This window comes from Siphateles boraxobius, unplaced genomic scaffold (assembly GCF_051911475.1).
Source record: "Siphateles boraxobius isolate OS27281-9 unplaced genomic scaffold, OSU_SipBor_1 12, whole genome shotgun sequence".
Lineage (NCBI taxonomy): Eukaryota > Metazoa > Chordata > Actinopteri > Cypriniformes > Leuciscidae > Siphateles > Siphateles boraxobius.
Genome location: NW_027508722.1, coordinates 23,084,007 through 23,110,233, shown reverse-complemented (window position 1 = coordinate 23,110,233; position 26,227 = coordinate 23,084,007). Strand labels below are relative to the sequence as shown.

General features: G+C 37.6%; 2 protein-coding genes across 4 annotated transcripts in view; one reads left to right on the top strand and one right to left on the bottom strand.

The window, feature by feature from the left end:
- The window catches only part of alg2 (ALG2 alpha-1,3/1,6-mannosyltransferase), an 83,274-nt gene extending 64,849 nt beyond the window's left edge, over positions 1 to 18,425 (top strand). For 2 of the 3 annotated variants that reach the window (XM_077213799.1, XM_077213807.1), the window contains exons 2-3: positions 15,002 to 15,327; positions 16,955 to 18,425. In XM_077213799.1, the coding sequence (XP_077069914.1) occupies positions 15,019 to 15,327; positions 16,955 to 17,854 (1,209 nt within the window). In that variant the 5' untranslated portion in view covers positions 15,002 to 15,018 and the 3' untranslated portion in view covers positions 17,855 to 18,425. Of the gene's footprint in view, positions 1 to 14,084; positions 14,185 to 15,001; positions 15,328 to 16,954 lie in introns of those variants that run through there. The other variant, XM_077213792.1, reaches the window with a different exon arrangement.
- On the bottom strand, positions 10,493 to 13,831 carry sec61b (SEC61 translocon subunit beta). The gene is made up of 4 exons (XM_077213835.1): positions 13,699 to 13,831; positions 12,935 to 13,032; positions 12,522 to 12,626; positions 10,493 to 10,848 (listed from the first exon to the last, which is right to left on the bottom strand). Exons 1-4 carry the CDS (start codon positions 13,699 to 13,701, stop codon positions 10,761 to 10,763), a joined length of 294 nt encoding a protein of 97 aa, XP_077069950.1. The 5' UTR covers positions 13,702 to 13,831; the 3' UTR covers positions 10,493 to 10,760.
- Positions 18,426 to 26,227: the final 7,802 nt, after the last annotated feature.

The window sequence follows — 26,227 nt, the reverse complement described above, 5'->3', positions numbered from 1 at the left end:
ACAAGACACACGTCAAGTCAAGTCAAGTCATCCTCATTTATATAGCGCTTTTAACAATGTAGATTGTTTCAAAGCAGCTTTACAGAGATAAACATATAATTTAAGGTAACAGAGATTGGTTTGGTTTTATAGTGGTTCTTGAAAAATGTTTTTTCCAGCTAAAGTTAGTTTTGATTGATTCACTTCTGTCTAAATGATCATTTGTTATTAAATTAGGGGCCGCTAAGACGACACCGTTCTCTCTAAACAGACTTTGAACCTGAACCTGTGTTAGACGCTGATGGCGTTTACATGTGCATTAAGAATTGATTCTATAGTTATGTGCGTTTGAATATATGTGCGCAGGTTTGTAATTCCTTACAAACCATGCCTAAACAAACTACTTGTCTTGTCTACAAATTTTGATGCAGAATTTTATTTTATCTTATCACTTTGGTTAGGTACGCGAACCGAAAAATTCCACAACGCTTTATCTGTAGAGTGGTATAGGGATCCTCCATAGGGAGAGGCTAGTTGGCACTTCAGCACTGCATTGTCATCAGGTCCAGGCGAAAGTCCTTCGTCAGATCTGGAAACGGCCTGGATCCGGCAGGCTGCGGGAAAACTTTGGGATAAACAAAGACACTAAAATTAGCGTAGATGCCATTGTTCTTATGATGTAACGAGTACATCAGGATTTAAGGGAAGTGTTCCCAGTTTTGGCTGACCTAATCTAAGCAGCCTAATATTGAATTATAGAAGTCTATAGAGTGTTATGTGAATGCTAGGTCAAAGAGATGTGTTTTTAGTCTAGCTTTGAACTGACAGACTGTGTCTGCTTCCCGGACAATGTTAGGAAGATTGTTCCAAAGTTTTGGTGCTAAATAGGAAAAGGATCTACCCGCCAGCAGTCGATTTATATATTCTAGGTATTATCAACTGGCCAGAACTTTGAGATCGCAATAGACGTGAAGGACTATAATGCGTTAAAGGGTTAGTTCACCCAAAAATGAAAATTAAGTCATTAATTACTCACCCCCATGCTGTACCAACCCCGTAAGACCTTCGTTCATCTTCGGAACACAAATGAAGATATTTTTGATTAAATCTGAGAGGTGGATCACTGCTACATAGGCTGCCAGAGGGAATGAAACTTGACGGCCCAGAAAGTCATTAAAGAACATGTTTAAATAATCCATGTGCCTACAGTGGCTCAACTATAAGTTTATCAAGCGACGAGACTACTTTTTTCCCGAAAAAAAAAACATAATAACGACTTTATTCGACTATTCCTTTTCATTCCTTGTGGGCCTGAGACGAGAGTTCAAGAGATTTCCACGACGCATGCGCGAGAACTGAACAAGAAGTATTAGAAGAAGAACGTTCTCTCCTCAGTTCTCGCGCATGCGTCGTGGAAATCTCTTGAACTCTCGTCTCAGGCCCACAAGGAAGAAAAGGAATAGTCGAATAAAGTCGTTATTATGTTTTTTTTTTCGGGAAAAAAGTATTCTCGTCGCTTGATAAACTTATAGTTGAGCCACTGTAGGCACATGGAATATTTAAACATTTTCTTTAATGACTTTCTGGGCCGTCAAGTTTCATTCCCTCTGGCAGCCTATGTAGCAGTGATCCACCTCTCAGATTTAATCAAAAATATCTTCATTTGTGTTCCGAAGATGAACGAAGGTCTTACGGGGTTGGTACAGCATGGGGATGAGTAATTAATGACTTAATTTTCATTTTTGGGTGAACTAACCCTTTAAGAGCTCGCTCAAGTACTGGGGAGCTAAACCGTTTAGTGCTTTGTAAGTAATCAGCAATATTTTACAATTTATACGATGTTTAATAGGGAGCCAATGCAGTGTTGACAGAACCGGGCTAATATGGTCGTACTTCCTGGTTCTGGTAAGAACTCTAGCGGCTGCGTTTTGAACTAGCTGTAGTTTGTTTATTAAGCGTGCAGGGCAACCACCCAGTAGAGCATTACAATAATCTAGCCTTGATGTCATGAATGCATGAAGTAGTTGTTCCGCATTTGTCAATGAGAGCATATGACGTAATTTAGATATATTTTTAAGATGGAAAAATGCGGTTTTACAGACACTAGACACGTGACTTTCAAATGAAAGATTGGTATCAAAGAGCACACCCAGGTTCCTAACTGACGACGAGGACTTAACAGAGATAGATGGTATTCTAGGTTATTACGTGTGGAAGTTTTTTGTCCAATAATTAGAATCTCTGTTTTTCAGAATTTAGTAGTAGGAAATTACTACTATCCAATTTTTTATATCAACTATGCATTCCGATAATTTTGTGAATTGGTGAGTCTCGTTAGGTTTGGAAGAAATATAGAGCTGAGTATCATCAGCATAACAGTGAAAGCTAATTCCATGTTTCCTAATGATATCTCCTAAAGGTAGCATGTACAGAGGGAACAGCAGCAGACCCAGTACTGAGCCTTGTGGTACGCCATACTGAACTTGTGATCGATAAGACATCTCTTCATTTACTGCTACAAACTGATAGCGGTCAGATAAATATGATTTAAACCATGCTAATGCAATTCCACTAATGCCAACATAGTTTTCTAGTCTACTTAAGATACTGTTGTGGTCAATGGTGTCAAATGCAGCACTAAGATCAAGTAACACTAATGGAGAGATACAACCACGATCTTGTCATCACGAACACAAGCTTGTTCATCTAAGATCGCAGCATACACTCACCTCAATCATGTAACATTTATAGAGAGTGAAAAAAAGATCTGTTGGTACTATAAAGGTGAATGGGGGACAGATTTATTTAAATATAGCCCCCCTTTGTACGTGGTAAGCTTTCCAGAATGTGCAAGGAAAACAGACGAGGAATAAATGAGAAGAGCGACAGATGTACTGTAGTGCAGTGGACAAGGAGAGAGGAAGGACAGAGTGTGTGAGACGTGACAGGGACACCCTGGCCCTGTGTCCACCCCCTGCCCCGTGACATCACAGGGTGATGCTGGCTGGGACAGCAAGAAAACACACATGCACACTCATGCTTCCATAAGCCTTATCTCCCGGCTGTCCCTAAAGCATTACAACGGTCACGTCTGTTTAGACATGTGGAAGCTGAGAGAAAGAGAACAATTCGTTCAGTTGGAACTTGTTTAAACAGTTCTAATGCCAAATTCCTCAAATATGTTATGCAGTTCTCTTCATTTTTAAGTAATAGTTCACCCAAAAATTATTTTTTGGTAATAATTTAAATTTACTCACCCTTGTGCTCTCTAACAACAGAAAGAGACTATGAACAGGATGTGTCAAGAAATTTTTATTTTTTTTACTTTAACTGTTTATCTTGTTTTTTTGTAAATTAATATTTTAGTATTATTTATATATGTTTATATCATTGTATATTTTGAATTAGTTTTTAAATATTTTTATGTTTTCAATTTTTATTTGAATTTTAGTTTCAGTCATTTTGAATTTTGTTTTTTATATTTTTATATTAGCTTTAGTAATTTTTGTATTTAAACTTATTTCAGTTCTAATTTTTGTTTCTTAGTTTAAGGTTTTCATTATTTTTTTATTTTTTTATTACAGATTTATTTAAATTACCAAACTTAACAATAACAAAACAGCAGAAAGATGGGAAAATTATGATTATGTACAATTGTGCTATCAATTAATGATTTACAAATGCCATTGGACGACATGAAACAACACAAGCCTCACTGACTACTTTTTGTCTTCTTTTTTTTTAAAGCTTTTTTGTCTGTTTTGGGGCATGACAGCCTATCTTCAGTGAATGGAAAAGCAGCCAGGAGATTCTGTGAAATATCTCAATTTGTGTCCCAATAAAGTAAGTTAAATGGGTTTGAAACAACATGAAGGTGAGTAAACGACGAAGCAGCTTTTAATACAATTAGATCAGCAAATTACAACAAATTGGAATATATTCTTGACTAGTGACAGCTGCACCTGACCCGTGGTACAGCCTCAAAAAGCAAATTACACACTCACACATGCTCTTTCTGGCTCTACCACCCATGAAATGCACACTGGGAGTGTGTGTTGTCTTGTGAGTGCTAATCTAGGCCCTACAGAAGCATGTGTTACAATTACTGAGGTCTTTGGTGATTTAAAGCATGGGTTTATATCTTGGGCGTTTGTGTAATAGTGCTGAGTGTCTGTTACATAGTCTTGCCTTTGTCCCTCTCTCATTAGGCAAGCCCCTCTAACGTCTCACCACCTGACCCGTACTGGATGCAGTAGTGGAAAAAGCAGGCCCTAAAAATAACACTCACACACTCATCCACCTCAGGAATGGGACAGAACATATGTGCTGGTGAGAGGGGGGTTAATATTAGAAAGCACATACAGTAATAGGAAGTAATAGTAATAGGAAATAGAACATCCGCGTTGCCTGTGCCATTTTAATCTGTGACTTGGGATATCCTCGTGCCCCCCAACGTCATACGAACGTAGCGCATTCTTCAGCAGGTCACACGTTCACACATACACACATATTCCATATTCCAGCGGCAGTCACACGCGCTGTATCATCACTGCCTCCTCAGCACTCAGTACACTGCTATTTCTGTCTGTATGGACCTGGAAAAAGACAGTGGTGGACAATTCGAGAGGAAGAGAGAAAGAAAGGTAGGGGGTATTCACTCCTCGCTGCCAACGGAGTCACATTAGGCCAACTTACTGTCTGTCAGCCATCCAGAGTTACAACAGTTCCAGATGATCAGCCTGGTTTGGTTTAAACCACCATCGTGCCAGCTGACGTTTGGCCAAATGCCACTGTTCAAAATGAAGACGTGATGACACCGTTATCACTCCACATCAGATGATGATATTGAGCTCATTGGCTCGCGATCGTTTGCTTGTCTTCTGTCAGTTCTTCTGCTCTCCTGCTCACACGGTGGCCGGTTTTTTCCTCATTAATGATTTACTTATCAATACCGGCATTCACTAAACAGTTTTTTTGGTTTAGGATGTAAACCAGGCTTCTGTTTGGTTCTGTATTACAATGTTCACTTTTAGATAGTATTAACATGTGAATTCATGTGTAGGCCTGTGTAACCCTTAATTATTTGCCTTAATTAATAAATTATTATTAATTTAGTTGCCTTAATTATTACGTAAATAAATGTCATGCGTGATTGAACAAATTAAGTTATTTGGAATTGTCAAGTTCACAGAACTTAATTTTTTCAATACCCAAGAATTGTATTTACTTCATTATTTTAAGGCAACGGGTTTCCTCACTTTAAGTCAACTGATCACTTTTTACAGAGCAGAATATTCTGATTGATGAACATATTTTACTATATAATTAATATATATTTATAATTTCTTTTACTTCAGATGTGAATGAGATTTTATAGTTTGAATGTGATGCAATAAAAACACGTAGTACCGCAATGCTTTTTTCTGTTGCAAACACAACGTACAACGCAGCCAGTGTAGAATTATTACCAAACAAATAACTCTTATTAGATGGTTCTTTTTAGTAATTCAAATAACATACAGCATGAGTGTAGTCCGATTGACGAACAAATTATTCTTATAAGCCCATTCTACATACAGCGCAGTGTCTGATTACCCAACCTGATCTCATGGGAAATTGTAAAAAAGTTACACAGTGGTGATTTTATATGAATCTGTATGATATGAGTACAAAAAATATTTTGATTATTAAAAAGAAGTAAACATGAAGGTTCCCTAACCCCACCCCTAAAACATATTACTGGGGCATAAGCAGATCATTCAAAAACATACAAATGAGATCATACAAATTCAAACAAAATTAGACACCAATTCGCCAAAACATAAAATTGCCATAACAGTAGCTGGTGGAAAGACTCCAAACCATTTTAATGAATCAATAAAAAAAGTCTACTTCACGAACAAATGACTCTTAAGAGCCAACGGTTTTAATGAATAGTTCAGTCAATTAGTTTAAAAAGACTGGAAGTTATCAGATTTAATCAGTATCATGAATCCTTTACTTAATTGAATCAGTCAGAGCGGTTACTGAATCAGCATCTGACTCACTGAACTGAATATGTATCAAAATGTCAAAATGAAGAAAGATTTCTCATATTATATATAAGCATTTTCAGCAATGGTACTGTGTGTGTGTGTGTGTGTGTGTGTGTGTGTGTGTGTGTGTGTGTGTGTGTGTGTGTGTGTGTGTGTGTGTGTGTGTGTGTGTGTGTGTGTGTGTGTGTGTGAGCGTGCATGCGTGCGTGCGTGCGTGTGTGTGTGTGTGTGTCTCAAAGGACCTCAGTAACTTGGTGTAGCCTTAGTGTAGGATCAATGGCGGCTGTCTCTCCATTCCACGCTTTATCAACCATATGATCCATTAAAACCAGGCACTCTACTAGCACGCTTCCCTACACACACACACTACCATCCTGAATCTGCTGCTCTTTTCCCGCCATTCCACACCAGTTGTCTGCTCTGGCTCCCTGAGGAGAGTAGGCAATTCCAATACGGCTCAAACTCATTGAGCCATACGCCCAGTTACACTGCCAGACACACACACACACACACACACATACACACACACACACAAGGCTGAAATGGACAGAGACAGAGACCGAAACAGAAATACACCCAAACATCAGAAGCGCACAGATCAAACAGACATATTACTAATGGAGGCCAACAATCAGCTTTCTTTTTGACTTTAAACACTTATCACAGATTTAGTTTGAACCATAAATGGGTGAAGGTGTGATAACCACAAAGTCTCTGTTATATGGGCGATTCTTCAATAAGGACAAAATAGAGACGAATTACTTCAATGAAAAAAAAAATTCTACTTTGAAAGGATGCTATAGCACTGTAAGCATTGTAATGAATTTAAACTTTTTATTGTCTACTTATCCTCAGGTGTTGAAATCTTTTATTTTCCAAAAAAAAATTGACTTTGGATTTTGGAAGTTTTCCTTCGCAGTAAAATTTAAAAAGTCTTTAAATCAGGGAAATCATACTTCAAAGTTTTATTTTCCAAAGAACCTAAACATATTTTCATTTAGCGATTATGTGTACATTTTATGTGATAAATAAATACATTTTAAAAATGTTGATGTCATCACCATCATGACAAGCATTTTAGAAAACAATTTTAAAGAAAAAAGTTTTACATTTAGTAATTCAAGTTATTTAGTTATTTTAGATTTAGCCTAGTGACCGTTTGAAGAAAATGAAAGAAATTGTAGCAGAAATTGTAAGATTTTTCAGATATTCCAGGACATTTGATAACTGTTTTAACATACATAAAACATTTACATAACAACGGTTTCATTTGAGCAAACACATGAATATTTAGGGAAACAATTCTGAGATCATTATGTCTTTCTTAAGAAAAGTGAATCTCCTTAGCACAGATGAAATTCATAATAAGTACGAAAGATTTAAGAATGCAGGAGGCTCACTTCCCACAGACAAGGAGTGGCTTGCCACTGCTGTATCTCTTGTTCTACTTATGCAAATGCCACCGTGTCATCACCTCCGGGCTATTACAACGTCATCCTCACAAAATTTCTCTTTCAAGAAGACAAACCGCACTTGTCAGTTTTTATTTCACATGTATCATAGTATGACGATTACATGTCACAGATGCTGCTGTAATGTGCGACACACCTGGGTTGCTGTGCATGTGAATTCGATTCCAGAGTATTACAAATAACTACTGAAATATCCAAGGTATGAATCGTGTTTTGTTTTGATAGAATGGTGTAAAGTGACCAGATTTAGACGAGCATGACCTGGCCTGTTTACACCTGGTATTATCACCCATCTTTGGTGTTCCATTTCAGGAACGTGTGTGTATTTGCCAAATTTTTATATCTTATTTTCAATGTTCAAAACCATTGGTTTTGCACAATGGATGACTGACAGTTGAGTAGGTGGACTTTTAATCAACAACACATTAACACTTACACTACAAATGCAATGTCGCAATGGGGGTTTATACCTCCAATGTGGTTTGAATCATCGGATCACAAAGCGTTTTGGACCCTGTTTAGACCTGACCACTCCCCCAACTTTCTTGTTCCAGTATTACACAGAATTTCCCCAAGTGGAAGGGTCCACCGTACCAACTTTTAGGGGGCGGAGGCAAACTGCACTCTTTCCTGAACCACATCCTCTGAAAATGAGCTAAACCTGCATTTCCACCTTGACTAGCGACTGCCAGCCTGGGGTTTCCAAACTGATCCGCTCCACTTCTGGTTTCCTCCACATCACTCCCTTTCTCTCTAAATAATTGTATTCTAAATTTGATTATAACCAGTAAAAAAACTGATACAGAGAATGTGTTGAAATGATATCACTGAAGTACAGGGGTGAATGTTTGTGTGTCCTCTGAGGAAAGAAAAGGTCTGGCAATATGTGTATGTGAGAGAAATAAAGAAGAAAGGAAGAGGTATCTGCATAGAAAATGAGCCATGTGGCCTTTAAAAACTGTGTATATGAAAGCATGAGCTTCTGCATGCAGCTGTTGTTGGTGATATCTGTGAGTGTCTTTTCTCCGGGGCTGTCCCTCTACACAGGCAGTGGTTAGAACTCAGGAAATGGTTTCAAGAAGAAGAAAAAAATGAACAGAAAAAACTGAATCTCGAGGTGTGAACACACTCACCCAAACACGTTTTCATATCCATGTCAAAATAAATATTTAAGTAAAAACACTAATGGTGCAATATATGACAAAAAAATGAAAAGTATATGTTTAAAAAATAGTCAAAATATTTAATATATATATATATATATATATATTTTTTTTTTTTAATTTTTTTTTTTTAAAGTACCTCATATTTGTGCTTTTAATAAAAATACATTTATGATCTCTCTTTTTTTGTCTCTGGAGCAGAGATTTAAATTATTGTATGTTAATGCATTAGTCATAAACACTGGATCTCAGCCTAAAGTAGCACATAGAGCCCAGTAGACAACAATTAAAACACACTCCAATCTCTCTCACTCACACACTCAAATGCAGCACTCCTTGCCCATATGGATCCATTTTTAAGATGATACTGAATAATTCTGAGTGTGTAGTTTGCTGTTGGGATTAGAATGAACCAGAGGGAAACCTTACTCTCAGTTAGGGTATGAATAATGAAGAACACAGACTTAAACTCGCACACACAGACACAGTAAGACTGTTTAACCTGTTAGAGTGGGTCACAGCGCCTCCTACAGGATCATTTCATGCTGTCGGGTGAAGAATGAAGATTATGATTGACGTTCGCTAACAACAGCTAAATCGCTACTGCGCCTCCAGTTTTATGTCCGTTTGTGGATATTATCAGCAAAAACAATTTTGCACAATGTAGAATAGAAATCCTGAGGGATATTAATTTGTGGGTGAAATGTTCCTTTAGCAAATTGTTGCTATATGCCATGAACTGAGGTAGCCTAAATAACATGAACTGGCCTGCATTGATTCTGAACATGCCTAAATTATGTTACAGGCTCTATAATCCTGTAGGTCATTAAATATACAAAAAAGGAACATTTTATTTAGATGTTTGACAAACATGTATCTCAGTGTTGCAAATGGAAGGAATGCTCAGATTTCTGTTAAACTGAGGCTAATGCACATGTATCTTTCAGCCAAAAGTTAAGTCATATGGAATCACTCAAATAGCATGCATTTTATAATTCTACTAATCAGTACAATTTTATTGGCCACTTGCTTTGGTTTTCCTTCAAACAGTTCTTCCATCCGCCACAACTCCTTCCACGGGAGTTTCACAGACGAAGCTTAAGGCTAGTCCCAGACTAAAATGTAAGTTTGAGCTGTTTTAACTGAAAGCAACTTGCACTGACATATCTTAAAATATGTCAGTGCCATTGTTTTGTCTCAAAATGCACACCAGTAATGTTTTTTTTCTAAGGCATACTTATTAAAGCTACTTAATGTCCTAATCGAACTAAGAACTACTCCTGGCTTAATCTAAGCCCTTATTTATGTTCAGCTGCTACTCAATCCCTTCCATTACAGGCTGCAAGCAAGTTAAACCTGTCCACTGTCGTAAAAGATCATGAGGAGCTCAGACGCGGAACTATACAGTAACAGATTCTCTGGGGTGCTGAAAAACCCATTATTTCAATGACTGAAAAAAAATACCCATTTACAACAGATTAGGAATATATAATATTACACATATTGTGCAGATTTAAAATACAAGAAATTGAGTTTTTATTCCCCTTTTATATAATTTTGTGAGCTTGGCGGGGCAAGATTTTGTTTTTGCACAGGCACGGTTGATTTAGTGTTGGTGGGACATGACTGCAAGCTCAATGGAATTGGAATAATAGCACACCTATTACATCATGCTCAGAGACTGGTGGAGCCAAAACAGCTCGCACAGTAACGGCATGTCTGGAATGCACATTTGCATACAACCACTTTTTATCCCACAGACTGGAGATGTGCTAATTATGCCCTGTGATGCAAATCAGACCCTGTTTTTTCCCTTAGTGAAAATGAAAGAAAACAATGGTGACAAGTTTTACAGCATTTTATTGTACAATTTTACATATTAGTTTGTACAAAGGTTTAACAAAAAAGATCTGGTGGAAGGAGGGCAAGCTGAGGGTTTGTGAATTACCAAACGGTTGTAGTGGCTGGGTAAACTTGAATGGGGTGTGAAAACCCCTTGAAATGGAGGTTTTAATAAAGGAAAATGTGTTGATGGTCAGAGTTTGGTCCAAGTCCAATGGCTTAAGATTCGGTGGCAGGCTTTAAGGTCGGAGTCCAGAGGTCATGCGGGTTTAGGAGCGCGTGTACTTTCCCCAGATGTGCAGCATGAATACAGATGCGATAAAGAGCAAACTCATCACCAAAACAGGTACCGGGCCACTGCAATAAGGGGAAAAAGAAATGGATGGTATTACTGCCAGATCTCATCATGATCATAAAAAATTTGGTAAGACAGAGGGACCCCTAGTGGAGGATAGACTAAACTCAGTAACTAATTCTCACATTTCAGAAGATCCTTGATTAGAATAGTAGAGGAATTTATAAAAAAGCTTGGCACAAACTTCCTCCCTGTAGGCCAATCGGGACTGCTCGTCTTAATCATGTGATAGAAGACGGTGTAATTAGGATTCTAAATGCTGGCGAGTAGGATACTGTTAACGAGCTAGGTGGAAAATGTGGGGCTTTATTAAAGCAGGAACTGACCATCCCCTGAGTCGCTAGGCAGCCGCATAACCATGCCGACAGAAGGCCCACCCCTCAGGCTTTAATTGATGTGACCTTTTCCAACGGAACTTTAATTAAGCTCAAAACACACACACACACAATCTAAAGAGTGAAAAAGACTTCACTCATAACTCCAGAATCTCTTGCAGAATCGAAGAGACTCTTGACTGTAAATGCAGCCACACTCAAATCTATTCTGAAATGCTCGGATAATTCCTACATATCGAATGAACAAGAACCGCTCTTTTAAAAAAAAAAGGAGAAATTGCTGTAGATGAACACACTATAACAGAAGTTAGTTTCATTGAGAGAGCCTGTAAATACAGGCGCACACAGCTGTAGGAGGGGAAACGGCAGGGGAGACATCAAATAAAGACGGAGGTTGAGCCCATGAGGCCAATTTCCTGTCGTTAAAATTTCATGTTTATCCTTATAAATGCTAAACCTCTCAGAACCCTCTGCCCGTCCCTTTCGTGTCACTTCCTGTTGAGCTGAGGGGATGAATTAAAAATGAGCGTCTGTATTGGTTCTCTGCACATTAAGTACCTCAAATCATAACCTTTTCTTATTTTGTCCTTAAATTAAGCAATAAAAATGTCTAGCATGATTTCCTAGCTTGTGGTTTTATTATGATTTTCATAGTCATAATAACTAGCAATAAAAAAGGAAAGGAATATTACATAAGATTTTTGTTGTAATAAGATAAAACTGATATCAACATCTAAAGACAATTTCACAAATGTTAAATCTAAATCGGCTGATTATACCTATATTTATTTATTTTCAAATTGCTTCATTTCTGCTGTCTATTTTAAGATACATGGCTGTTATATATTTGAATAACTGAATAATAATTATATATAATAATGTTACTAACAGCACTATTTATGTGAACATATCTGATAAACAAATAAAAGTAATTTTCAAACAATGTTATTCATGTACATATACAGTAATACTGTGAAATATTATAATTCATAGCAATCATTTTCTATTTTAATAGATTTTAAAATGTAATTTATTCCTGTGATTACAAAGCTGATGTTGTGCAGTTGTGCCACTTAATATTTTTGTTAAAAAAAGCAATACATTTGTTGTACAAAAAATGTTGTACATTTTTTCAGGATTCTTTGAATAAAAAGTTCAAAAGAACAGCATTTATTTTAAATAAAATCTTATGTAACATCACACATGTCTTTATTGTCACTTTTTATAAATGCAATGCATAAATAAAATCCTGAACAAAAGTATTAATTTATTTTGAAAAAAAATGACATTTTATATAGATAGATAGATAGAGTTCTAAATCCTTCTGTGCGAGTACTCACACTTTAAGTCCCGGTGAGTCCTCAGTGTAAAAGCGCCACATCCCTCCTGTGCCAGCTGATGCTGTGGATCTGGCTCCGCTGCGTGCGCCACTGCTAGGGGCTTTCCTGAGGGAATCAACAAGAAGAAAATATGCTTTAACATACAAGACAAATACAAGTGTCAGATATGATGAAACACTGATAAGAGCCTGACTATTAGTTCAGCGAGCAACTAAATCATGACCTGATGATGTCAAATTCACAGGACAAACATTAAATAGAGACGAATGATTGTCAACGGTCACATATAAAGGTCCAAATAAACAATATCACTCAGGTATGCTGAGCAAATCACAGAAACACTAAGAACACCATTAGATCCAGCTAGATGGTGCATTAAGGCCCCAACAAAACTGTTGTTGCAAGGTTCTTACCTTTGTCTGGCTGAGGTGCCAGCAGCGCGGGGGGCCACAGTCTTACTCGGGGAACGGCTGGAGGCACCAACATTTGTTGCACTAGTTGCGGGTCCAGGCTGAGATGACAGACAAATAAAGGTCTTGGTAAACCAAATGCAGTAGTTGACTTAATATGCCTTCTGGCACCAATGGAAACTTGTGTATCCATCTTTAAGGCATAACATGCTACAATAAGAACAACAGGTTAATAATGCTATAGTAGACGTTAAATTGCTAATAAATTCCACCAAAATACAATATATAACTCATAGGTGAGCACGATACATTATTTTTTTAAAGAAATAGATCACTAGATGTTCAATCCTAGATAATAGTGAGATAATGCCACGTAGACTCAATAGTACAAGTATTCATGGTAAAAGAGTGGACCAGATTTAGACTGACGAGCTGATGTGGGGGTCCCAAAAGAGAGCCACGTCTCCCAAACAAATGCGCTGATTGCAGCTAGTGAGAAAACCAACCCACAAACTGCAAATGACTCTGGCACAAGACTTAATACTATTCAAAACCCCATTGCTAGTAATTGAAACTCGCATGTTATAAGCTACAAAGCAATTAAATGGCAGAACTGAGAAGACTATTCCAATAACGGTACATTATAAGAGAGCATGACTGGCTACTGGCTAGACAGCTAAGTTAGCAATCCAGATATAACTGTTAATACGCGCAAAACATGTATTATAAAGCTCCACATCTACGAAAAGCTGGATTAAGAAACTTACCATTTTGTTTAATAGTGTATGTTTCAGGAGACTGCGGGTAAAATAATGAATATAGGTGACTGCCTTTATATCTGAACTCCAGCCGATCCAGACAACTTCAAGAGAAAGACTATTGATGACGTCTCGCTGAGAAGGCCACGACAGCCATTTAAAGGACCCCTATAGTAGCCAGTATAGCGCCTGACCGGAACTGTGGTCCTGCGTGTTACTTTAAACGCATTTTGGATGCTTTTCTAAACCTAATTTGATATAAAACGTTAAAAACATCCGGAATAAAGGTAAATAAGACAAGCGAATACAGTTTAGCTTCTAGATGTATTTTGTGAAAACTCAACGGCGGTAGAACAGAGTGCAGTGACGTGTCGCGTGTAATCGATGATGTGTACAGAGTAGGACAGACATTTTGGCTCAAACAGGAAGCCAGTTTCACTAAATCGCGAACTTTGAGCCATATTTGATCATTCATACAGACACCTGACGGCAAAGGTACGCGTTTCTCGTCTCAATGTTTTTTAAACATTTTACTGTAAGCACAATTTGAGTATCTGTAAAGACAATATGACATTTTATGTGCTTTGTGTGCAATGTTATCATTACTTAGACTGTGGTCTAGACTTATATACTGTATTACGACATACATACGGTATATAAGAATTAATATTGTTTTCCCAACTCTGAGTTTGCGTATCCTAATTGTTTATAGATATCTGCAGACATTTAATGATGCAGGACTGCAATAATATACAGTAGAAGGTATTCGAGTTTATGACAGATGTCCCACTGACAGAGACGTGCGCGCTCCTCTGGCCTGTTGTAACATCACAGACATGAGATACGTGATTAGATTAATCATCTGATAAAAACAATGGTTACTTTATTTATGCATTGTGTGTACCTACTTAACCATACTTTGGTAACAAATGTGTACCCAGAAGTGAGCTAAATCTGACAAAACCTACTTTTCTTTTGTCCTAATTTGTTAAAACTGAATAAATGTTAATAAAGTTTTTTAAAAACTGTAAAAAAGCAGAAAGTTTTCTGTTAGAGTGGGGGTTAGGTTATAGTATTTATAAATAGTTGTATGTAAAAATGGTTTATGAAAACTATTTTTAGTAAAATTTAGTAATTTTTACTAAAACTATTTTTAGTCTATGAAATGTTCTCATTTGGATAGCTAGGCAAAATATAAGTGTATGTGTGATAATTACTAGGTTTTGTGGAAAGCAGTAACTGGAAAATCTAGTTGCTTTGTGCTGAGCTTAAAAATGAGGTGTAACTGTCATTTGACCTCCTTTTGTCTCAGGTTCTGGTCAGAACAGGATGGTTCGGGTGGTGTTTCTGCACCCTGATCTGGGTATAGGTGGAGCGGAGCGTCTGGTGGTGGATGCAGCTGTAGCTCTGAGATCTCGCGGCTGCACTGTTCAGATCTGGACGGCACACTACGACCCCCAGCACTGCTTCTCTGAGACTCTCTCACCTGACCTGCCTGTGCTGTGTGTGGGCGACTGGCTGCCCACCAGTGTGTTTGGTTATTTCCATGCTCTCTGTGCATACCTGCGCATGATCTACCTAGCTCTCTATCTTGTGCTCTTTAGTGGGGAGGAGTTCGATGTTATTTTCTGTGATCAGGTAACTACTAATCCTACTAAAACTAACTACTAATTACCAGTTATGTTTGTAATGTTTATATAATACTATAGTTTTTACTTTTGAATTAGATTTTATTTTTATATTTTCAGTTGTCAATTTATTTTTATTTTTAGTAATTATGGTATGTTTTTTTAATCATATTTATTATATTTTATAATTTAGCTTTATTTCAGTTTTAGTCATTTTAGTACTTAAACTTCAACTTGTTTATTTCAGTTAATTGCAAAGACAATACGTTTTTCATCAGAATTTTTATTCTATAGATTTCAACTGTACTTTATTTCAATTACAACAAAAAGTTTTAACACTTTTAGTTTTAGTTAACAATAATTATCTGTGGTGGACAGTAACAAAGTATTTGTACTTATTTACTATACTTATTTTTCAAGTATCTGTATTTTATTTTATTTTATGTATTTTAGTATTTTATTTTCATTTAACTTTGTTACATTCCAAAGCATAATATGTGACTTTTCCACTATATTTCAAAAAAACACATCATCCCTTGTTTCGAACTGAAGATATCTAGATATCAGTCGCACAGAATCTGACTAATCTGATTGCAGCTTCATTCATCAACTCATTGATTCAATGATCTGGTCAGAGTGAGTCTCTAGTTAAACTTTAACAACCGAATTGGTCAAGTCTGACCCAAAATAAGACAAGAACCAGGAGTAAAGTGAAAGTGAGATACTAATGACAAATTATTATTGTTTATTGTAAAAATGTAATGTTATTGTAAAATAAAAATATTTAGCTTATACATAACTGTAAGTTGTTTGTGAACTGAAAATGGCATAAAAATCATAAATGAATATTAAAAAATGCTTTAAAAACCATATATGAATATTTGAACCAAGAAGTAATAATTAATCTCGCAAGTCATCATCACAAAATTAAACCCAACAGAAGTAGGGTTTATTTTATCATGACTTTGGCATTGCTAGAAAAGCCATCAAGAGACATAAAATCTAGCACTGTAGCGCTATAGACAATGGTCAAATAAATGAGTGGTCATTATAGAGAAACATTTGACCACTCAGTGCTGCGATTGGCCTGTCAGAATTGAGTATTCCAGAGAGCCGTTCTCATCAAAATCCCTTTCAAAGGAAAGTCTGTTCACTCTGCGCCCATATTTGCAACGCCTCCAGGCAGCTATTTTGTGAATCCAATACCAAGCCCTATTTACTTGAATGGGGGAATCCTGAAATCTCAAAAACTGCTTGTCGAACTCACATTTAAATAACATATTTCAAATCAGCAACAACATCTGAGATGAACTGTGCCATAAATGTTGTTTCTTTTGCTCAAATAGCATTAAAAAAAGCTAATTTTACAAGCTAGACCAGCCAATGCGCATGCGCAGTCCTAAGTGCCAGTCTCAGAACACTTTAGAAACTGTAGAAACTGGAGCTTCTAACACCAGTGATATGACTACCAATTGGTTCTTTTATTTAAAGGGCAGGACTTATTCCGCTATATTGCATGCTGCACTTTCTCCCATTCATAAGTAATATGAGTGCATATTAAAGTCTTAAGTCTCTAAAGTCTAAAGTCTTTGGTTCTCATCAAAACCACCAGGTTTAATTGTATCTCCTGTTTCCAGGTTTCAGCATGTATTCCCTTTTTGCGTTTGGCACGTCACAGGAAGAAAGTCCTATTCTACTGTCATTTCCCTGACCAACTACTGACTCATCGTCGCTCTGCTCTTAAGCGCCTATATCGCGGCCCCATCGACTGGTTTGAGGAACTGACCACAGGCATGGCCGATCGAATTTTGGTCAACAGCCAGTTCACGGCAGGAGTCTTCAAACAGACGTTCCCCAAACTAGCTGAGATCCACACCGACGTTCTCTATCCCTCTCTGAACTCTGCAGCTTTCAATGATGAAGTAAAGAATCTCAGTGGACTGCTCCCTGAAGGGCGGAGCTTCCTCTTTCTGTCAATCAACCGCTATGAACGCAAGAAGAACCTGCCGTTGGCGCTGCAAGCGTTAGCGGCCCTGAAGGAGCGCTTGTCTACGGGGGAATGGGAGCGTGTGCACCTCATAATGGCGGGGGGCTACGATGAACGCGTGGTTGAGAATGTAGAGCACTACAAAGAGCTGCGCTCACTAGTGGCCTCTCTTGGCCTGGAGGACCACGTCACATTCCTGCGCTCTTTTTCAGACAAACAGAAACGGTCTTTGCTGCACAGCAGCACTTGTGTACTGTACACCCCCAGCAATGAACACTTTGGCATCGTACCCATTGAAGCCATGTACTTACGTTGCCCCGTCATTGCAGTTAACTCGGGTGGACCGCTAGAGACTGTGGCCCATGACGAAACAGGCTTCCTCTGCGAACCCACCCCTGAGTGCTTCTCCGAAGCAATGCAGAAGTTTGTTTCAGACCCTAAACTCAAGCAGCGTATGGGACGGGCTGGTAGAGAGCGGGTACAGCAGCGCTTTTCGCTGCTGGCCTTCACTGAGCAGCTCTACTGTCATATCACCAACCTTACCCAATAACCAATAATGACATCATAAAGGCCATTCCACTTCGGACCACCACACGGATGCATTCTACCAGTCCGGTTGCCGTGGAGGGACTAATGAAAGTATGCCATCACTAATGAAAGAAAAGAGCAGCAGGAGTTAACATGGCTTAAGAGTTCAATACAAGCCTTGAAGAATGTGGAGCACTCGTCCGACCGAGAGGGTAATGAATTATTGTGCGTCGGCCACATTGATCAAGCTGGTCACTGCGAGGGCTGAGGGCCGTATGTGTGTGCATTTTTTTATGCCGAAGGACCATTAGAGAGTTTCTCAGGCAGAAATCGATAGAGAAGTTTCTGTGCCCTGCTCTGTTCGCCAGTGTCTATGCTTTTGTTTAGTGATAACAATGGAGGATGCTACGAGTTATTAAAGTCTCAAACTAAAGATGATCATAATAAGGTTGTTTGAGTAGAAAAAAAGTTTTCCTAGGACACTGAAGGTCATATGCTGTATTTGGTTTGAGGTTGTTACTGATTGTGTATCTCCTCATACTATTGATACAAGACCAAAGCCCAGATTAAATGAGATGCTGTGTCGTGTTTGACTTTGTCATTTGAAGCTTTTATTTTTTGTATACATTGGATACAGACTGACCATACAGAACAGAAGCCTATTTACTTCAAATATGATGGTCTTCGGGGTCTATTGGACCCCAAATGACTTTTGCTCAAATTAAAAAAAATGTTCTCTTTGTCCAAATGGTTTGAAACTTTCTACGGCTCTCAACACTTTCTAGATCTACAACAAAAAAATTTTTTTTTTATGATATCTGTTTTTATGTTGGCGTGACAAAAATAGTCACACTCGTGGTCTTCGGGGTCTATTGGACCCCGCAATCAAAATAGACAAAATAACATCATCAAAATCAGAAACAACGTAGAACACATAGACAGAAATGACAGAAATAAAGTGGCACACTTCCAACAATGCAAAAAACATCCACAATCCAAAATTATCATGCTCACCACAGGCGCACACACACACACAAACACACACATAAAGAGGAATACATTTATACAGGAATACATACAGACTATAAAAACTGTTCTCTTATCATTTGTAAAATAAAATAATCTAAAATGCAGAACCACCAGAAAAATAAATTGGTAACACTTAGACGCATAGAAAATGTGCGCGCGCACACACACAGACACACACACACACACAGACACACAAACACACACAGAAATACATTTGTAAGGCTATAAAAAGTCTTATAATTTGTCAAATAAAATCATACAAAATGAAGAACCACCTCAAAAATAAATTGGTGACACTGTACACATAAAAATAAAAATAAAATGTACACACACACACACCCTGTGTTTGCTCCAACCCTGTCTGCAGGTTTGGCACTTCACTGTTGTGGTTGTTTTTGTGTGTGCTGTGTTTTTTTCAGTACAAAAAATGCAAAATTTTGACAAAAATTATTTTATTTTTGTTATAATTGTGATTTTATAATATTTAGATATGAATCCAACTGAATCCAACTTTAGAAACTATATCTTTCAGTAATTCAAATAGCAAATAGCATATAATGGAGCTCTATAGCCATCTAGTGGTTAAAGTGATTTATTACAAATTTTTATCTGTATTTTCCAAAAAATGGGCAAAAATCTTACATTAAACCTTGTAAAATTATCCATGGTATCCCCAGGAATGAAAGTTAGAAATCTGGGTCTTTTATAAAGTTTATTTAACATAAAATGCTGTTTTTTTGTAAAAATCCTATTTAATTAAATATTTATTTATTTATTTATAGAAATTTTTTAAAAATCATAAATTCTACAAAAACTGCACAAATGTTGATTAAAAACATTAATGAACCGAGTAAAATTATTTTGTTAAAAAAAAAATATTGTTCGGTTACAAAATTAAATGTTGTTGTCTGGGGTCCAATAGACCCCGAAGACCACGAGTGTGATTTTTTTTTGAAGACCATCAGAGAGTTAAAACAGATCACTGTTGTGTTATCATTTCTATTTTTATTTAATTTGACCAACCGTTTTGTACTTAGTCTTTTGAGCGTTTTATTTTAAATTTTTCCAAAACACAAAATTTTGGGATAGTTAATCTAAAATGAAAATCCTCTCATTATTTAATCACCCTCATGTTGTTCCAAACTTGCAACTTTCTTCTGCTAAACAAAGAAATTTCAACTGTTTTTTTGCATTACTAAAATTCGTGTTTTGGACCCCATTGACTTTCATTGTGTTCAAAATATTTTCCCCAAATTTGTGTTCGACAGAAGGAAAGTCATACAGGTTTGGAATGTCTTGATGGGAATGGGTGATGATTTAGGTCCATTTAATTCAGTGGTTCTCGATCTTTGGGACTCCTTTTTCCACAACATGTACTTTTTCTGTAATACCAAAGCACTGTTTTCAAGTGCTGTTCTTCAACTATCTCACACTTTTTAACCAATGCATTTACATGACTTTTAAAGTTATTTGTGATTCAATGGACATGGATTAAGAATGAGGATTTTAAATATATATTTTATTCACAAATTCTTCCCGATAAAATATTTTAGAGCTTAGCATAATTATAAAATGGGATAGTTCAGTTAAAACATATTTGTTTTTAAAATGCCCAGTGTTTTTATGATTTTAATGATTTAATCATTTTACCAGTTCAAGAAATCACAAATTCAAAATTAGGCTATCTTGTATATTCAGGCTTTCCAAGACTGTGGGAACCGTGTTTTTCAAAGGATACTGTTGTTGAGTAGGTGAGTTAAAATAAGAAATATCTTGTTGTTTTCACTTATTTTAAAGCTTGTTTTGTCTTATTTAAAGTCATTTGAAATCATCTTGAGGCCCCCTTTGAAGTTTGCTGAGGCTTTTTAGTAAGCCCTTGGACCCTGGTTAAGAACCACTGCTTTAAACGACCTGTCCACTCATTTGAAACACTGAATATCTGCGATAACCTCAGAGGTGAGCACACTTGTGCTTGCAGCTAAATTAATAAAGGGTGATGGGGGCGGGGTGTTTTTAAATAGGCTTTAATTCTGTATCGCAGACGGTCAGATATATTGCCTCGCTAGCGTCACATCCGTTTTGTTGGCAGTTTGGGAGCAGTTTTTGTTGCATTTCCTCATTAACACTCAATGCGTTAAAGATGAGGACCTTATTTTTAGCCTTGCACTGATTGGGTTTTAATCATACATAAAAAGAGGGGTTATGGGGCCAGCGAACATGTAAATCAAGCGGGCACAATAACAAGGTCAGAATGCACAACCTTCAAACCTCTCGCTAGCACTGCCTGTGTTAGGGGCTAAAGATATTTAGATATGAATCATTGAATAGGAGAATGGAGGAAAGTTTTATTTTTTGTTGTGCAGATGTGACGGACATGACCTGCAATTAACTGTTTTCATCAAGCCTGCACTCGAGAACACAATGAACGAGACATTGGGCTTCATATTGTTTGCTGCAATCGCACATGAATGAAGTATGAGCAATACATTTTCTTCAAACTAGCTTTGCAATGATGTCGAAAAAGATTCATTAACTTATAACTGTGATAAATGTTTACTTTTAGAGTAAGAGAAATCTGCGGAAAACACACACACAACACTAATTCCCAGTTGTGTATTTGCTGATCAGTGGTAAATCTCACAGTAACAGCAATTGTTCCCAAAGAAGAGGCATAGAGCGCATTGTAAAAAGGAAATAGGAATGATATCTTTCCCCTGATGGATACACGCAGACAGGAATATCTCTTTACTGTTTTGTATGACATATTAGTTTACAACCATTTGTATTCATATCCTGTCTTTTAGTGTTTTCTTATATGAAACGCTTGCAAATTATGATTTCAAATTTTACAGCTTCAATAAAATATTCCATCACATTAGCATATATCTGGTGGGGATTATTGGTGCACTGTGAGGGGTGGGCTTTGATTTACATTTGTGGTATAAAACAAATAAAAATCTTGCTCCGTTTAAAAAAAAAAGCAATCAATAACATCTCTCCGTGGCAAGTTATGAGCAAAATGATATCCTCAATAAACCAGTTATTTATCGCCAAAGATAAAGAAACGTTGCGTGTCAAATTTACAATAGACAATGGCCCCGTGCAGGAAGCTTAGGAAATTTGATTTCTAAGACTATGTCTATTAAATAACTAGTGCTATAGTGTATGACTGTTACATCAAATACATAAGGGAACATTTTTATTCAGGTGAAAGTGGCTTTGCGTACCATCGTAGCTTTGGATATCATTTGAACTTAGTAAAAGTTGACCCAGACAAGACCTTTATCCAACCCATTTTATTTTTGCTTCCCCGTCCAGGTGTTTTGCTCTGATCTAGGAGTCCTGTGTGTTTCTGGAGATGGTGTGTGTGTGGTTTGAGATAGAGAATGTATGGGAAATGCTCATTGCCCTCAGTGATCCTGGCTGCTTTCCAGCCTTCATTTGGCCCTTAATCAGCGAGCTGTCACTCAAACAGAGGGAGTGACACCAAGCATATTCACCAGTCACCTGGGACCCCGATTAGACTCTCAGCTACCCCCATCCACCCTCCCTGGGCTAAAAAAAACAACTCCCCTCAGAGTCAACTACACACACACACACACTTAGCAAACCAGGTTTTGTCCTACACACTCTTGACTCCACTCTAGAAAGTGTTGAGTTGTGTGTTTACAGTAAATGTATTTTAATTGTAATCAGGAGGACTGATCGCGTGAGGCTGGCAGCGGTTGGCAGAGTGACAGTGATGCCAGCGAGCCCTCGGCCCAGCTGGAGATCAGCGCTCACCTGAGGAGGGGTCGCGTCAATCACCCATCCCGTCCTGCTTGCTGCGCGCCCCCCGACACCGCCTATTTACCCTCAAACAAAAGCGCCGTTCAACTTGAAAGCGCTGTGCGTGTGAGCGGGTGTGTGTCGCGATGGCAGAATAGATTGAGCTGTCAGTGCAGTTGCTCAGAGGGAAGATTAATAACCAACACAAACAATAACGTTCCCACCATCACCATAAATATGCTAATGACCGTTATCAATACAGCAGCTAATGGAAGCGCAGGAATTACAGAGACGACCAAGAGAGAGGGCACGAGGGTTAGCCATTTATTCACAGACCGCTCTGATAAACCCACAGCGCGGCCCCTCAATAAAAGCACCCACCCTTAAAAGCTATCAGCGAGCGAGTAAAACAACACTTCATTGTGCGAGTGTGTGTGTGCGCAAATGAAGAGGTAAAGGAATATCCGTGCCAAGGATTTAATTAAGAGTCAACGGGGTGAGTGGAGCTGTTGGGTTGGGAGAGAAACTCAGTTGTTGAGATAATGACATTGTGGACTACTGACGTTTATTAGTAATCAGGCATCTGTTTTAGAAACTCAGAGATGGAGAGAGAGAGAGAGAGAGAGAGAGAGAGAGAGAGAGAGAGAGAGAGAGAGAGAGAGAGAGAGAGAGAGAGATAACAACTTTTATACAGCACAAAAAAACCGTAATCTGTAATTCTGTTTCCCATGATGGATGGATGGAATTCATCTTGGTTTTCAGTAAAAATAGGCTATTTAGAAATTCTTAAAATAAATTGAAAGTCATATAAGGGTTATATTTTGAAAGCTGATTTTTCCCAACCCGAGCAATACTTAAAAAATGTGTGATTATTTTCAATAAAGCACTGGCAATATAAGCCAAAAAAGTTGTAATGTTTAAAACAAGAACAAAATGGCAACTGACACCAAGAAATTTTGCGTCTCAGGTAGAAATATTGTTCTACAGACGTTATGATATTGTTTAGCAGAAAACAAGACAAAAATCGTATTAAAAAAGATATTTGCAGTCATCGATACATTTGCATGTTTGTTATTTTCTTTCTCTAACTTTTTGTAAAGGGCAACTTGGCCTTCCCCAGAGTTTTCAGGGTGATGATATTAATGGAGTGTTTTTAGTGAATGTGTATAGAAGCGTTTCATTGGAACAGAAGCTTCATTCAGGGTAATAAGGACATTGGGGACTATTCAAGAAGGGAAGACTCACACTGGCATTACTTGATTAATATGGGCTAAGAGATGAAGTGATCTCGCAAATCACATTACTGAATATTCACAGTATTTTAAACATTTTCCCCTTTCTGTGATTTGATAGGGGTGTGAATATATGGTTAAAAGCAAAGGCATGCCAAAAGAGTGATAAGACTTAGTGGAGAATGGGAAAGAGGAATTATAGCTGATTGAAATACACAACTTTAACAAGTTCCAGAGGTGTGAATTAAGCACACACTGATGGCTCTTAAACAGTGTGTAATTGCTAATTGGCTCATTACTGATCTCTAATGGTTAATTGTGTTGTTGCAAATGGCCAGCTATCACTCAGATTCCCATGAGAGTGATGAAGGATATATGATTTTAATGACTCACTGAGCAGAGAGTTTACAGCTATTGTGAATGTGACTGTGTGGGCTTGAGAAAATGATTTATTTAGTATCAGGTTTGCTCTGCAGAAGACCATAACTACACCATCTAGGCCATAAAAGCATTTTTCTCTATAGATAGCCATTCAAAAGTAGCCATGTATTCTGTTGAAATAAAAACATTTAATTTTATTACAATAGAGATTTTACCAAAACCTGTGCCCTTTAGAAGTTTAAAACAGTGTTGTTTATGTTAACTTAAAATATTAAACATAATTTATGTTAATAATATATATATATAGGCTATATATAAAAGAATAAAACATGTCAAAAGGACATTACTAAAAAAAGTAAAATGAATTACACATCTTAATAAATACACGAATAAGCTCACACTGTAAAAAATGATTTTTAACTGTAAAAGACTGTAAAAATGTGACAGTAAAAACCTGTTCGTTAATAGTAAGTTCCCATGCTCATATGGAGAAAAACTGTAATAGATCTACCCTTACATTTTGTGTACATTGTGTGTATTATAAGTTGAACAAATCAACTTATATACTTATAATTTACAGTGAAAAGTCATAAACTCACATTCCCACAATTCCCTGTAAGATACTTTGATGGTTTTCAATTTCAATAATCGTGTTTCTTCTTATAGTTTTTCCTTATGCACATTGTGTTTTTATGTTACATCCTATGTTGTTAAATTAACTTTTAAGCAATTTTAGTGCCATATGTGTCACCATGATGGTGTTTGGAATGTGTTTGCATAACTTGCATGATTGTGCATGATGTATATTATTAAGTTTGTGTAAAAGCTGCTTGTGATAAACTTTGATTCAACATGTGGCTTTTCTCATTACCACTATAACGTTACTATGTGGTTGTCAGTATATGTTAAAAGTACAAACAGATTTTAGTAGCATTGTGGCCTTGCTAAATCAGCAGAAAAGGGCTGTTGTGTTTATCAGTTTGAAATGCAATGTTTTGTCTTCGTAAGTTACCGTTTTAAATTGTGAAATTTAAAGGTTGTCCTGTAAATAACATTTTTGCTGTATCTTTTTACAGAATTATTCTGGCAACCACAGCTGCCAGTGTTTTGTGAATAAATGTCACAGCTCAAAACAACTAGCTACAGAACTGAAGACCCTTGCGTCCCAACTCTCGGCGGTCCTGTGCCAGCCTATAGCAACCACCATTAAGAAACATGAGAATGTTTTCTCTGCATGTTTCCAATAGTCTCACTGCAGTTTTTTGTTTGTTTTTTTCCAACTAACCACTTGTCGGAATTAAAGTAAAGGAGTATTGGAAAGAAAGAGAAAAAGAAGATAGGAAGAAATCTGAGGTAGGAAAAGGCAAGCAGCCAAAGGAAACGAGAGTGAGTCTGTCTCCTCAGCACATCAGAACCCGGAGCCATTTCTTAATCTTTCCTTTCTCGCTCCCCCTGTTGCTCGCACGCCCGCTGTGTCTATGCAAATGTTGAGGGGCGATGTTGTCAGCTGTCAGTTACAATATTGACGCTGATCTGGCTCAGCTCCGGACACTGAGCTCATAAAGCTCACCTCCTGGGAGGTGTGAGCGCTCGCGTGTGTGTGTACCTGAAGGTGTGAGGGTCTCTCCTGGGTGAATTCCACTAGCTTAACCTGCAGTAGGGCTGTAATTAACTGGGGCTAATTATTGGCAAGCAGGGGTTAGGATGCTTTTGAAAGATCCCTGTGCTGCCTGTGCAGATAATCACAGCTTAGGGGCCTGTCACAAGTGTGTGTGTGTGTGTGTGTGTGTGTGTGTGTGTGTGTGTGTGTGTGTGTGTGTGTGTGTGTGTGTGTGTGTGTGTGTGTGTGTGTGTGTGTGTGTGTGTGTGTGTGTGTGTGTGTGTGTGTGGAAACGCTAAGCAGCATGGATTCATGGATGGATATAGCCCCATCTAGCGAGATCCAACATTTGAAATCAGCAGTTCTACAGGCATCCCTTTCACAT